Below are 13,730 nucleotides of genomic sequence, written 5' to 3' on the forward strand. Positions count from 1 at the left end.
TTCCTTAACATGCTGTTCAAGACACAACAGGAAGCAAGAAGAGCAATTAATCTCGCATGCGGTGTCATGACAGGAAGTTGCAATCAACCGAAACATCAGTTTTCAGTCGTGAGCGTTAAAAAAGGCTGAGTTAGATGTCATTGTTTTTACATGACATTTAATAAAATCCTACATGTTATCACATTGAATGGAATCATGAATGTTTTTGTATATTTTGGCATTTAGGCATTCTCTCAAATGTGTTGTGCTGTTATCTGATTATCCCTGTTTAATGATTACAACGTTTAAGAGCATGTTTCTGTCTAAAGTTGAATTTAGTGGTCTTACATACAGTAGAAAAAAAACTCTCATCAGTTATTGCAAAGAAAAAAAATGACAATCAATAAATAATGAAATAATTGTTATTTGAAGCCTCAGTACAGCCGTTTATGCCTTTCTCAGTAAAATGCCTTTGTACTTTTTATATTACACATTGTGTTTTCTAACTGGTTTAAAAGGACAATCACCAAACAGTGGTGCCCCAAAAAGCCGAGGGAAAAAAACCCTCCATGTTTGTTAAGGTGCTTCCATCTGAAGAGTGATCAGACCATTTTTCTTCTTGACAACAGGAAGCTCTTCTTCGACCCCATTCTCGACTCCACGGCAGCCGCTACCCCCTCCCCTGTCCTTGCCCCCCCTCTCAGGGACACAGTCCTCCTACCGCAGCCCACAGTCCTCCAGACGGCAGGTAAGATCATCCATAACATGGTCAAAAGCTGTCAAGAGTCTCGCTTTAGGAGACAGCATTGGTCAGTAACTGATCAGAGGGTAACACCAGAGGAATACATGGAGTAATACATGGTTGAGCTTCTTTTTGCTGCTCCCTCTTGGACACAAATCCATGTTTGTACTCCATATATCGCTTCGGATGTATTGAGTTTGTTTCCCTCCAAAAGCACAACACCCTCGATCAGAGCAAAGACCACCCTCCATGATTTTTTTAAAGAAAAGGAGACAAAGCGAGCGCACAGACAGCTTTTGAGTCATCAAAGTCATCAGGCTGGCAGACAGTCAGGCCAAACTTCAGGAAATACAACACATGCCCCCCCGTCCTCATCCTGCCACCTCTCTGTAGACCCTCCGGAGGGCTGGTTGCCATGGAGATGCCGCCTCTTCCTTTCTATTATTGGGTCAGCCACGCAAGGGAGGGGTCTGGGTGTTTTTCTGCCCCCCCCCCCCCAGGGTCTGTCTGAGGATTTGTCTCTGTACTCCCTTTGACCTAGACAGATCTGGAAAACATGAAAGACACAATTTTAGGAAAAACATCTTTCAGAGTTTGTGCTGTTGGCTTATTATTAGTCCTGACTATGATTAAACTGCCGTGCCAGTGACCAATTTAAGATTGAAAGTCACATGTTTCAGTAAAGGTTAGCTTTTATGAATAAATGCTTAAATAATGACAATACACCAGCAAGGTGAAAGCATCCAGGATCTTAAGCTAATTCAGGTACATTTGTCATTTTATCCCAAAGACCACGCTTTCTCTAAAGTCAGGTCAGGTCAGGTCAGAGATTCAGCAATGTGGGCAATCTGTCAAAGGGGCTCAAATCAGGATCTTGGATTGAGTGATGACCTCCTCAGGGTGGTGGTGGTGATGATGATGATGATGATGGTGTGTGAAGACTTGTTTTGCACCATCATTGGTTTATATAGTTAACAACAGCCATGGGTTTTGTTACATTTGGACAGAGTCAGGCCGTTTCCAGGCTCTATGCTAAGCTAAGATAAATGGCACCCTGTTAATTCATGTTGTGTACAGATGTTATTTTGGGCCTGCTACTGAGCGAAAAGGGGAATTTCCCAAAATGTTGAACTGTGACTTTGAAAAACTGCAGCTTTTACTTGTCTGTGATGTTTCCTTGCTCATTTTACTGTTTGGCCTCCGTATCTCTGCAGAACTCCACCTGTGAACTCAACTCTTCCTGTGGGGGGAAGGACCCTCTGTGGAGCCCCTCCTCGTTGTGTGGCATGGCCACGCCCCCCTCCTCCAGGGGCATGTCGCCTAACTTGGAGCTCTCCCACAGTGCCTCACACCTTCCCAGCCGCTTCCACTGCACATCAGGTCGGCATTTATATGATTACAATAGATTTCCACTCGGCTGACAGTTTATCGAAGTGTTCATTATGTTTTTAACTGAACGGCGCTCCGGAATTTTTCTTTTCTTCTCACCGCGGGGTTGTTTTGATCTGAGCAGGAGGGAAAGGAACGCCTGCCTCCAGCACTCCAGCCACCTCTTCCCCACCTCCCACCCTATCAGATGACTTCCCCATAATCTCCTTACCAGCCAACACAGTCCAGTCCAGTCCACCGAGAAAGGTATGCTCTTTCCTCTCCATGTTTCCATGCTCCTTGAGAAATGCTTATTTCTTCCCATAATCTCGAGTTCGTCTACCAAATCCCTCCGCGTAAACCAAATATCTCTGAACATGTGAAGAGGAGAGGGAGATAAACTATATGCTTTTTGTAAGGGTTTTCTGAATGTGATGGGAGCTTAACTGTTCAGGATCTGTTTGTTTGTACTTTATGTAATCAAGAATCTTGCAAACAAATGTGAAAAATATGCCAGCCAATCCAAACGATCAAATGTTTTCTTCTTGAGAACTCATTTCCTTGACAGCAGGAGGCAAATTGATGCATCAAGCGTGGCTGATGTCTATGATTTTGCTTGGAAGTGAAGCAACAGGAAGCCATAATAGTCACATTATTGATTCTCAGCAGGAGTCTGATGTGTTTGGCTTCTTGTCTCATAAATGTCCTTCATTCTGGTACATAAATATAGATATCAAAATAACTTGAGCTGTATTTGTCAGCATCAAAGCATCGTCAACTTGTAAATGAATGTATTAATGTTCTAAGAAATAGAAAGAGTGAAGCACTAATTTGTTTTCTACAACATATTCATAATGAAACAATCAACCATGTGACTTTCCAGGATCGTCGACAAGGAGAAAGCAGCAAGGCAGCGCTGGTGAGACAGGAGCAAGTGAGAGACACAGACAAGAGCGCAGAAGTAGCCTCAAACAGAGGTAAGCCATCATTGATTTCAAAGTACCTTGGCTCAAGTACCTGAAACTTCTAGCCATCTTCCCGAAAATAGTATATGTAGTTTTAATACTTAGATTCTCTTGAGGTGTTATCTTTCTGACATCACGCACCCACAGTTATGATGCAAACCTTTCTTCATCAGATGCAGGAGCTGCTGAGAATGTCTCGATGACTCTGACAGAGCTGTCAGTCTTCATGAAGAAACAGGAGCTGGAGCTTCAGCTGAGAACAGAGAAAGAGAGAGAAGAAGGTGAGCGTCGACTTCTACATATAGAACCAGATCCACTCAGGGAGTGCCTCACATCGTCGGTACCTTCTTGAAGCTAAATAATCCACCAAAAACACAAGGCAGTGAGGCAGAAAGTGAAATGAACCTAAATTTATAGTTTGAACTTTTTGATTTAAGTGGGGAACCACTCAAAAGGAGTGAAACTGCTTTGGGCTATGCTCCAAGATAAGCGTGTAATGCACTTGATTGCGTTTTATGTGTGGCAAAGGAGATTGTTCATGTGTAACATACCCTTTTTCAACCAACATGGAACCAAAAAACTGTCGTTTGAAACGGAAAATATTTATTCCCAGCGGACACAAAAATTAGTTGGGTTGTGGTTTATAGTGTGTTTTTAACAGCTGAACTACAAAATGGCCTCATCCCGTGCATGTACCAGTGTCAGTGGAAATAAAACAAAATAATCCCTTTTTATATGAAGATGGCAAATAATTTATTAATGAGCAAAACAAACAACAAAATATAACTATGCAGACACATTTTTAAAAAGACAAACTTCCGATGAAAAATGAAGACAGAAAGGAAAGAGAAACAAGAGGCTCTGGGATGTGGACAAATTCTGCCTTTGTCTGACTTCAACCTGCTTCATGACCCTGAATTTTCCTATGATTATCAACCACATGATTTCATGGCAGAGTCAGTCAGTCAAGTGATTGTTTTAACAGAGCTCAAAAGTCTGGAATTGGATCGAGTCTTTAGATGCGAGAATTCAGTCTTCTGTTAAGCTAAATGAGCCTGAGCTCGTGGACTTTGGCTAAATATCCAGGATGCTCACACATCCCTGTTTACATCCCTGTGTGTTCAGCTAGCTCTGCACAGTTATTGGTTTAAATCCCACTCGAGCCACTTGTACTAAAAATAAATGCACCTACAGTACTGAGAACCACTTGGATAAAAGCATCTGCCAAATGGCACCAGCTCTGCTGTCAAAGCTAGCTGCTTAGACTTAAAGATTTCTGTTCTCTTTAGGGAGAGAACTGTAGTTTTTCAGCAGGTACTTGGCACTTCTTGTGCCTGCAGAAATATTTAAGCGCAGACATTGACATTCAGAACATGTATGCAGGTTTAAGTCCACCACAATCCTCCATATGTTGTTTTCGCTGCAGCTGCCATCACAGAGGAGCTGCTGAAGATCACTGAGGATAAGCAGGAGCTGTCTGGTCTGAGGGGCTTCGACTCCCCTTTCTATCACACCACCGAGACCTTGACTGGCAGTCAGGCACAGGACAAGACCATCTCCAACGCCCAGCCTGGAGGCCACGTCCGGGACACCCACCATGTCGAATCGACACCAGACAAAGCGGAGACCACGGCGAACACCAGCGGTGCTGGGAGTGAAAGAGGTGGTGGAGGAGGAGGAGCAGGAGGAGACAGCAGGAGTTCAGCCCTCGGCCTCGAGCAGTCCTGGTCCTTCCAGTCATGCTTCACACCCATCGATCACCACCTGCACCGGAGCCCCTCTGCCCCGGATGACGAGGTGGGCAAGTTCGGGATGTTCTCCCCGAGCCCGTGCAGCAAGACCCCGGCCCCGGTGCCCTACGAGTCGTTCTTCGACCTGGCCCTGCCCAGGGCGGCCTCACTCTTCGTGGGCCAGAAGACGTCGGAGGCAGTGCACAAGGCGACGATGGAGAGGCTGTCGCAGTGGGAGGAGGGGTTGGAGGACGGGGAGGAGGAGGGGGTAGTGTCGGCTTCACCACTGGAGGTGCTGGATCGCCTTGTTCAGCAGGGGAGCGACGCCCATGATAAAGTGCTCAAGAGGTATTTGCGCAGTCTCAGTTTTATTCATGTTTTTTGGCGTTTTTTGTTAATATTTTTATTATCAACATTATTTGTTAAGGGATTATTTTCACACCCACTTCCACCTTAACAGCGTGACTTTTGCACTTCAGTCTTCTTCAACACAGTTCCTCCAATATTCTGGCCATGCACTGGCTCACTTGTCCCTCTCAGCATTTCTGTTAATAAATGAACAGGTGTGCAGGATTGAGTGGCTGTGGAAGGGGTTTTTTTGCTGTGGGAGTGCTCTCTGGTTCTGTCAGTGTGAAGCTCATGTTGATCACGCTGAGGAAACTCAGGAGTGTGTTTTGATGTTCACTGTGCAGAGCCTGCCTGGGTTGTTTCCAGTCTATTACTGCAGCCGAAAGGAAACACCCAGTTGAGAACAAGTACGACATTGTTCTGAATCCGCCGCCCCCTTTCTTTCCACACACACGCACACACACACAGTTAGTCGGTCCTCTGAGCCAATAAAACAACAGCAGAGAGAGTGTCAGCAGAGTCGGCACTGGCCACAGACTGGCCTGGCTTTGCTCGCCTCAGTTGCTCATCACCTCCACATTTTACTGTCTTCATCAGAAACCACAGACTCGGAGGCAAATTATTACAATATGGGCACATATGGTAATAATGATCACTATAACAGAATATCTATCACATTACGACAGACACTGAAACAAATGGGGTAAAAGGTTTTGGTTGTGTTCATCCCTTTGTGTCAGGAGAACAAAAGCATATACAGTGGGGTCCAAAAGTCTGAGTCTGTTGGCTGAGAAATCTGTGATTTGCATTAGTTTCAAATGTAATGCCTGTTGCATCTTTGAAAACTGTAAATGAATGTCTTCTGCCATAAACCTTTAACTTGAATCATTCAATAGCACTTTTTTTCAATCCTCCCCTCTTAAATTCTGCTACTTTTTAAGGCAACCCGAACGTGTTAGGCCTTGTTTCCATCTGGAGAAGAGTTTAGAAACTGCTACTCGTCCTCTGAGATCACTACATGTCAGCCTTCCTGTGACTGTACTTGTTGAGTCTTGCATTGTTTATTTGGGCAAATTTTATATCTGCGATTAAATGGATAAAATAAGAGACCTCTCAGGCATCTAAGCTTGATGCATTGGTCTTCTTATGCTGTGGCCACTTTGCGCATAAACGTTTAGTCTGGTCATGATCGGAGGAAGTGCCTGTATTCTTAGAATAACAATTCTACATCTGACTTCTCATTTTTCTGAATGAATCCTCTAATTTTATGATTATTCACTGTTTGTGTGACAATATTAGAGATTTTCAATGCACTCTCAGACATTTGGAGCCCACTGTACCTTTCTAAATCATAATTTTGAGTCATTTAAAAAACAAAGAAAATGTACATTTTGGGAAATACTCCATTTTGCTTTTTTGTCTGGAGTTGACGAGATGATATGATGTCCTTTCAAAGATGAAGCTAGAGTTAAGAGACAGTTAGCTTAGCTTAGCATGAGCAAGGTCTGGGCGATATATGCATACATATGGCCACAAAATAAAACTGATGATACATGATATAAAACTCAATAATTTGAACTGTCCTTAAACACACCTCACTGATGCTCGGACTGGGCGTCAAAAATGAAATATCACAATATCTTTCACCAAATACTTGATATCAATATTCTGACAATGTTGTAGGAATGACTGTTGATTCTTTCACAAAATATTAGCATTTTTAATAAATCAAAAGTAATGTGGATATAAGAACTACGTGGTTAATGACAAGTAACACTTTACTGTAATGCAGTTTTAAAAACAGAATGACAACACATGCGACACATCACGATATCCCAAATCCTAATAATATGATAAAATTATAAAATAATATGTGAAAAAGAGGGTAATAGCTAGCTAGCTAGCTAGCAAACCTGGCTATTTCTGGCTGACAATGGATGACAAACAGGACTCATTGCTCACAGCCGAGTAGCTCCTTAATGTCATCTCCCGTAAACTCACAATAGACCGTTTTTACACTTAGTTTTTTTATGAACCAGCATTTCCTTTAGGCTAAGCTAAGGTAACTGTCTCTTAGCTTTGTTAAAATATATTCATATTGAACTTACAGACATGCCATTGTGACACATGGGGACTGTATCGACACAGCTTTGTGTGTGTTCACCTGTGCTCTGCTCTCACACCCTTTGCCCGTGTAGTGTAGTTGAGTCTGTGCTGTCATGGCTGACCTCCGTACCTGCAGTGTTTCCTCCTGAATTTCTTGCCGCAGTTGCGTCTAACAGCGAGAGCCTGGTTGAGGACACAGTTCATGTTTTAGGACTACAACTAACGCCAGTGAAATGAGGCTGCAGACATGCTAATGTTTAATTCTTTTTTTCCCCTCATTTCCTAACAGAGACTCATTTATCGCCATATTAAATTCTATTGGTGCTCTTTTTTTCTACTAAAATGATCATGTCATTAACATTCTGACTTGAATTACTGTAGAGCAGATTAACAGGAGCAACCCGCAGAGATGGTTTCTCATCAAGTGTTGTTTTCGTTCTCTCCTTTCACAGATTACCTTTGCCAAGTAAGTCAGCTGACTGGACGCACTTTGGAGGTAAAAACACTCACACCACAACACTGTCTTAAGCTGATAAAAGAAGCCACTATGATGCTGCAGACGGAGCGTTATTTAGGCATGACTAGTGATTCGTCACAAGCTCCGAGACGTGAACAGCATGTTAAAATGTTGGCCAGCCGGACAGGGACTTTGTTCATCTGAGGTTTATCAAAACACGCAAGCTTCCCACAGTCACGCAGAAACCGATCAACTCAGAAATTCCAGACCCGGACATTTCCAGATTTTCTTCCCCCCTCTATTTACCTCCTGCTGCACTCAGTCAACCAGTGCAGGAATCTAATGTTTTCCAGCTGCAGCCCAAAATAATACAGGAAGACTCTGTTTCTGTCAAAAATCTCTGCCAACTTGTAATGGCCGCTCATGAATTTCATCATCTCCCCGGTTGACTGATAGGAGTCATGTAATTTGGATTGAATCGAAAACAAACGTCCACTCAGAGCTTTTGGCTGATTGTCGTCAGCTCTCTGCAGGACTGTTCAGGTCTTGGATCAAATTATCAAGAGAATTCTTCTCTTAATGTCCTTCCTCTGCCCGTACATGCTAACAAGTTTAACTCTGTGTTCTGTTACATTGGATCGAAGGGCACAGCGTTGTTGACAATTTAAATATCTTGATCATGTGTTTAACTGGGTAAATGGCAGCCTTAAAGTCAGCCAAGCAGGGTCGCTGTTCTCATGAAAATCGTGTCAGATGAATGTGCATCAGTAATGTGGTCACCCTTTAACAACTAGCAGTGGAGCCTCCCACTGTAACCAACAGACGGCTGTGCATGTTGTATTCAATCCTGTTTGTTAGTCGTCGGCATAACTCTCAGACGTGGGAGATTTCAGTGACATCTGATGGGCGGTTGGGCCGTGAGCCAAACAATAAATGATTTGTAAATAGGGTTCATGAGCCCATGTACTGGCTCAGTGCCATTACCTGCAAGAAACATAACAGACACGTGTATCAAATGAAAAATGGACTGCATTTATACAACACTTACTCACTTACGCTCAAAGCAATCTACATTACATGATATATGTGTACAAATACATATAAAAACCCAGTAGGAAGTAAGGGCACTGATGTATTTGTCATAAGTACTACATTATGTTTTGTTAATTTTTCCTGGAAATGCCAGCCATTGAATTACATATTACACGGCAAATAATTCCACATTAACATGACAATCAATACATTTGATTGGTTACATCATGTGTGGGTTTTTTTTTTTTAAAACTAGGACTGTTGGGGGGAAAAAAGATTATGGAGACTCTGCAGCTAGAAAGCTAAATTCAACCAAAAAACATGACGGCAGCTACGTAAGATGTGGTTTAAAGGTGACTAGAGACTGCAAAAGCTCTACCTCCCGGTCCGTCAAAAAGGTTGTTAACCCCTGATTTGAAGTATTCAGGGCCGTACTCATCGGGCCGTCATATTTAATGAACAGAAAAAGCAATGCCCTCTCTGCGCTTTGTGCTGAAAAGTTTAACACAGTACAACCTCTAAAAACTGCTAGAAAAATGTTTCCTGCAAGGGGTCTTGTGTGATCCGCCCCTTGTGTAATTATAGCAGAGATCTATCCGTTCTTTTAAAAGTGTTATTCCTAGTTGGTCAGTGTGCACATCTGATCAGCAAATCTCCATTTGTAAAGTTCAAAAACATTTATATTGGTTTTTTTTTTTTTTTTTCCAGGTAAATGTAGGTTAACAGCAGAATCCTCAGACTTTCTTGCTTGGCAAAATTCCAGCGTTGTGTGTTTCATGCAGTTTGTCTCTTACATTCTCATCACATTACCTGTGCCATCCTGAGAAATAATTAAGCTCATTTGTCGCAGTGTGTATGTGTGTCAGTCGCATGACCGTGTTAATTACATTATTATTACCACGGCCTCCTCAGGCTCGGCTCCACTGGACGAGCTTCACACGCTGCGCAGCCAGCTGCTCCTGCTGCACAACCAGCTGCTGTACGAGCGCTACAAGAGGGAGCAGCACGCCGTCCGCAACCGCCGCCTCCTCCGACGCATCATCAACGCCACCGCACTGGAGGAGCAGAACAACGCTATGGCAAGTTTCATTATCACAGATTAGCCCTGTTTAAGGATTTTTTAGAGATATGCACTGATCGCTGAGGTGCTTGCAGCGTTTCGTAACTCCAGCTATCAGATCAGTCAGGTATCATCTGCAGCACGTAACAGGAAAAAAAAATGTAACTGGAGTCGGTTTGTTTGCATCCGAGACAGACGATCGCTTTGAAACAAGTGGTGGTTACACTGGCACCATGAAGGATGGTTTGTCTCCAGAAATGAAATGTAAACAGGGGTGGAACACTGACACATTTGTGCAGTTAAGAAAATGCGGTTTGTGAAGGAAAAACATCTGTGTCCTCTTCTGCCCTCGCTACAAGACCAGCTGAACTATTTGAGAGATAAAAAAAATCACATACTGCTGAAAACTGCCTTTAAATTTCTATTAATATAGACATTTTTAAACTGCTGTCCACTTTGTACTCAACTCTTCTTTGTATCTGTGTGTGTGTGTGTGCGCGCGCATGCAGAAGGACCAGCTGAATCTGCAGAGTGTGGACATCTTGTCTCTGAGGGAGAGCCTGCAGGTGGAGCAGCAGCGGTACAGGCAGCTGTGGGATGACCGGGAGACGGTGGTGACCAGGCTGCACAGTCAGATCCGACAGCTGCAGCAGGGCCGAGACGACTACTACACCAAGAACCAGGAGCTCCAGGTGTGCACACGTCCACAAAGACATACATTTTATACAATTCAGTTTAAATGACAAAAGTAAAAAGGACATATATAATTGTTGACTTAGTCACCTATGTAAGATATAATTAGATTTTTGACTGCGGTGTTCGTGTCTCCAGAGCAAGCTGCAGGAGTGTCAGAAAAGGATGGATGAACTGGAGGCGGAGCTTCAGAGGGCCAACAACAAAGTCTGCCACACTGGTCACCTACTCAACCAGATGACTATCAAGGTACCAGAGCCATGGTTTGATATAACACATTCTCCATTTTGGACCAGTAACAGAATACATGAACAAGCCCTTCTTTGGCATAGAATTCACTGGCTTTATCTCTTTATCTCTCTGATTAATTAAAGGAGTTTTTATTATTCAAACAAAGGCAAACAAGGCGATTTAATTCATGTAGCCCTTCTCTGCATGACAGAGTGAAAAAGTCGCTTCCCTTCAGGCTTGCCCAATGTCATATTTGAAGGTACAGTATGTAGGAACTGGGCAGCACCGAATTAGGTGGGCAGTCGGGTCAGACTTGGGGGACTAACAACAGCACAAACCCCCGTCCTCGTCCTGCCACCTCTCAGTAGTCTGGAGCCTGTCCCAGGGCTCGGTTGCCTTGGAGATGTTGTCTCTCCCTCTCTATTTTTGGGTCAGCGACGCGGGGGGTCGGGGTGTTTTTCTGCCTCCTGGGGTTTGTCTGAAGTCTGTTTTGCCTCATCTGACCCAGACTCGGCTGAGATCCTGACGTTGATTCAGGAAATGGACATTTCATATCAGAGAGCGTCCGCACAGTTGATTATGGGTCCTTATTTATGATATCCAGATTGTGTGGGGACTGATTTCGCAACATTATTTCAAAGTATGGCTGTAGTAAGTGTAACATGTCTCTTTGCACAGTCACTTTCTGTCCTACAGTAGCATTTATTTCATGGAAAGGAGCTCCGTAGAGTGATGTGTGTACTAAAATATCAGCTCATTTGCTGCAGCTGATGAATCTCCAGTTGGATCCTGCGAGATCATTAATGGCTAAATCTGCCGTGCTTATTGTTGATGTATTTCCCTGTACTTCCGGACAGGTTTGATGTGTAGCGTAATTGCTGTTTTGCCCTCCGTCGTCATTGTTTGTCTCGTGTGTCCTTCAGCTGAGCAACAGTGAGAGCACCCAGCAGCAGATGAGCTTCCTGAACAAGCAGCTGCTGCTCCTCGGGGAGGCACATAAGCTGTCCATGCAGGAGTTGCACCACACAGGCGCCGATAACACGAAGGTACGGTGGAAGGAAGTGTGTACGAGTGTGTGTGTGTGTGTGACAGATGCAGAGAACTGCAGAGACGACATACTGAGGTGAAAAAAGGGGCACTAATTGGGTTTTTTGAGCTTTGAGTCAAACTGCCCCTCTGAAGCATTTTTACTTGAGTGTAGTGAGAAGGTAGTTTCAATTGTGTATATAACTCATTTCTAATAAATGTAGTGTCAAGCTTTATTATTTAAATGTCTCATTAAGCTCAGGGAACAGACGTTTATTGACACGAAAAGCAAATTTAATGAGTAGATTTGTGTGATTTTACCCTACATGAAGCCTGACAGGTCCTGGATCTGGTGGTAATCTACCAGACTCACAGAACGTTTTGGTCACTCATGTAGAGCTGAAACAATTAGTCGCTTACTGTGAAACTATGCTGGTAAACAAGTTATCACCTCTCTTAGTATTTTTGAGCAAAAACAACACATTTTCTGTTTCTAGTTGAATATCTTTGGGTTTTTGGAGTGTAACAGAACTTTAACCAACATTTGAACATACACAGTATGCAGGTTTTTCTTTTTTAAACCCAGCTGAACCTGCCAAAAATAGGTGATACCTTCATTTCCCATTACCTGTAGATGATTTTGCCTCTCTTTTTCCTTTCCTTTTTTCTGTTGTGTCACATTTGACATCACTCGCAGTAATAAAGAGGTATAAATCAGCACGGAGGCCGGTTCCTTTTTAACTCGGAGCAGACTGAACGATGTCTGAGTGCTGCTTAAAGGAAGACAGATGGAAAAGTGTTTACGTGCTAATGTCCTTAATTTCCACACGCATCACAGCATTACGTCTGAAAACGAGGCAAAATTAGGGTGTCCATGCTTATGTTGTTTATTCATTAGTGCCGATCCGACCTGGATCCAAAAAATAATCAGGACTTCTGCAGAGCCTTTTGAAATGGCAATGGCTGCTGCTTGTCCTCGCTCCCACTGAACAGAAACACCAGATATCAGTAGGTTTTTTTGTCCAGCATGGAAAGTGTAACAGAGAAAACGAGCAATTTAATTTCTGATGTCTCTGTCAAATAATGATAGAAAGTAGCATATACTAGAAATACACAAATAGTATGCTCAAATGCACATTGAATAACTCGTCATAGAACAACCAAGTGTATGCTGAAAACCTTTTTTTATAAAAATGCTCCACAATCCTTCATCCAGTCCAGTTTTCACTCTCTCATGTGGTTTTTGTTCACTACTGCTCTTTGTGCCTCTTTGGACTATGTCTCCACCGCCCAGGAGGCCCAGATGCTGCAGATGTCTTATGGGAAAGAGGTGGAGACGCTGCGGCAGAACCTGCTGGTTCAGGGTCAGAAGCTGGAGGCAGCGCAGCAGAGAGTCTCCGAGCTGGAGACGCACCTCTCCAAGAAGGAACACCTCATCGTCGAGCAGAAGAAGTTCCTCGAGGATGTAAAATGTCAAGCGAAGTGAGTGTGAACCTCAAAGTAAGCTCGGATTGGAGCCTCTAAATCAACAGGACATGAATCGGTTTTCTAAGTTGATGAGTAGTCACATAATTGTGTTGGTTTTGATTGAAAAATGTTTTCTCTTTTTATGTCTTAAACCCCCCTATTATCCACCATATCTCATGCCTTCTCTCTGCATATTTTCCATCGACTATATTTCAATTGTTCTTACGTTCTCCTTCTCACCTTCTTTTCCTTTCCCATCTCGTCGTCTTCATTGCAGGGCGGAGCTGCAGGCCTCAGACAGCAGGTATCAGGCTCAGAGGAGAATCACTCAGCTGCTGCAGACCGAACTTCTTCAGCTTTACAGCAGAGTGGAGATGGAGGCGCCCTCAAGCACCGCCACTGGTTCACCACAAGGGGGCAGAGCTGACCCACACAAACGTGCTGACTCCAGGTCAGTTCATTTCTAGTGTAGCATTTTCCATCTTATTTTTATCTTGTCAGTCATCTCACAACCCCTCCGCTATAT

General features: G+C 43.5%; 1 protein-coding gene across 1 annotated transcript in view; it reads left to right on the top strand.

The window, feature by feature from the left end:
* The window catches only part of tsc1b (TSC complex subunit 1b), a 31,199-nt gene that overhangs the window by 14,793 nt on the left and 2,676 nt on the right, over positions 1 to 13,730 (top strand). The window contains exons 9-21 of the mRNA XM_037116386.1: positions 609 to 727; positions 1,936 to 2,101; positions 2,235 to 2,356; positions 2,973 to 3,066; positions 3,228 to 3,335; positions 4,481 to 5,132; positions 7,691 to 7,734; positions 9,640 to 9,806; positions 10,297 to 10,479; positions 10,619 to 10,729; positions 11,635 to 11,757; positions 13,032 to 13,219; positions 13,482 to 13,655. Coding sequence (XP_036972281.1) covers positions 609 to 727; positions 1,936 to 2,101; positions 2,235 to 2,356; positions 2,973 to 3,066; positions 3,228 to 3,335; positions 4,481 to 5,132; positions 7,691 to 7,734; positions 9,640 to 9,806; positions 10,297 to 10,479; positions 10,619 to 10,729; positions 11,635 to 11,757; positions 13,032 to 13,219; positions 13,482 to 13,655 — 2,251 coding nt within the window. The remainder of the gene's footprint in view (positions 1 to 608; positions 728 to 1,935; positions 2,102 to 2,234; positions 2,357 to 2,972; positions 3,067 to 3,227; positions 3,336 to 4,480; positions 5,133 to 7,690; positions 7,735 to 9,639; positions 9,807 to 10,296; positions 10,480 to 10,618; positions 10,730 to 11,634; positions 11,758 to 13,031; positions 13,220 to 13,481; positions 13,656 to 13,730) is intronic.

The sequence above is a fragment of the Acanthopagrus latus genome, chromosome 12 (assembly GCF_904848185.1).
Source record: "Acanthopagrus latus isolate v.2019 chromosome 12, fAcaLat1.1, whole genome shotgun sequence".
NCBI classification, from domain to species: domain Eukaryota; kingdom Metazoa; phylum Chordata; class Actinopteri; order Spariformes; family Sparidae; genus Acanthopagrus; species Acanthopagrus latus.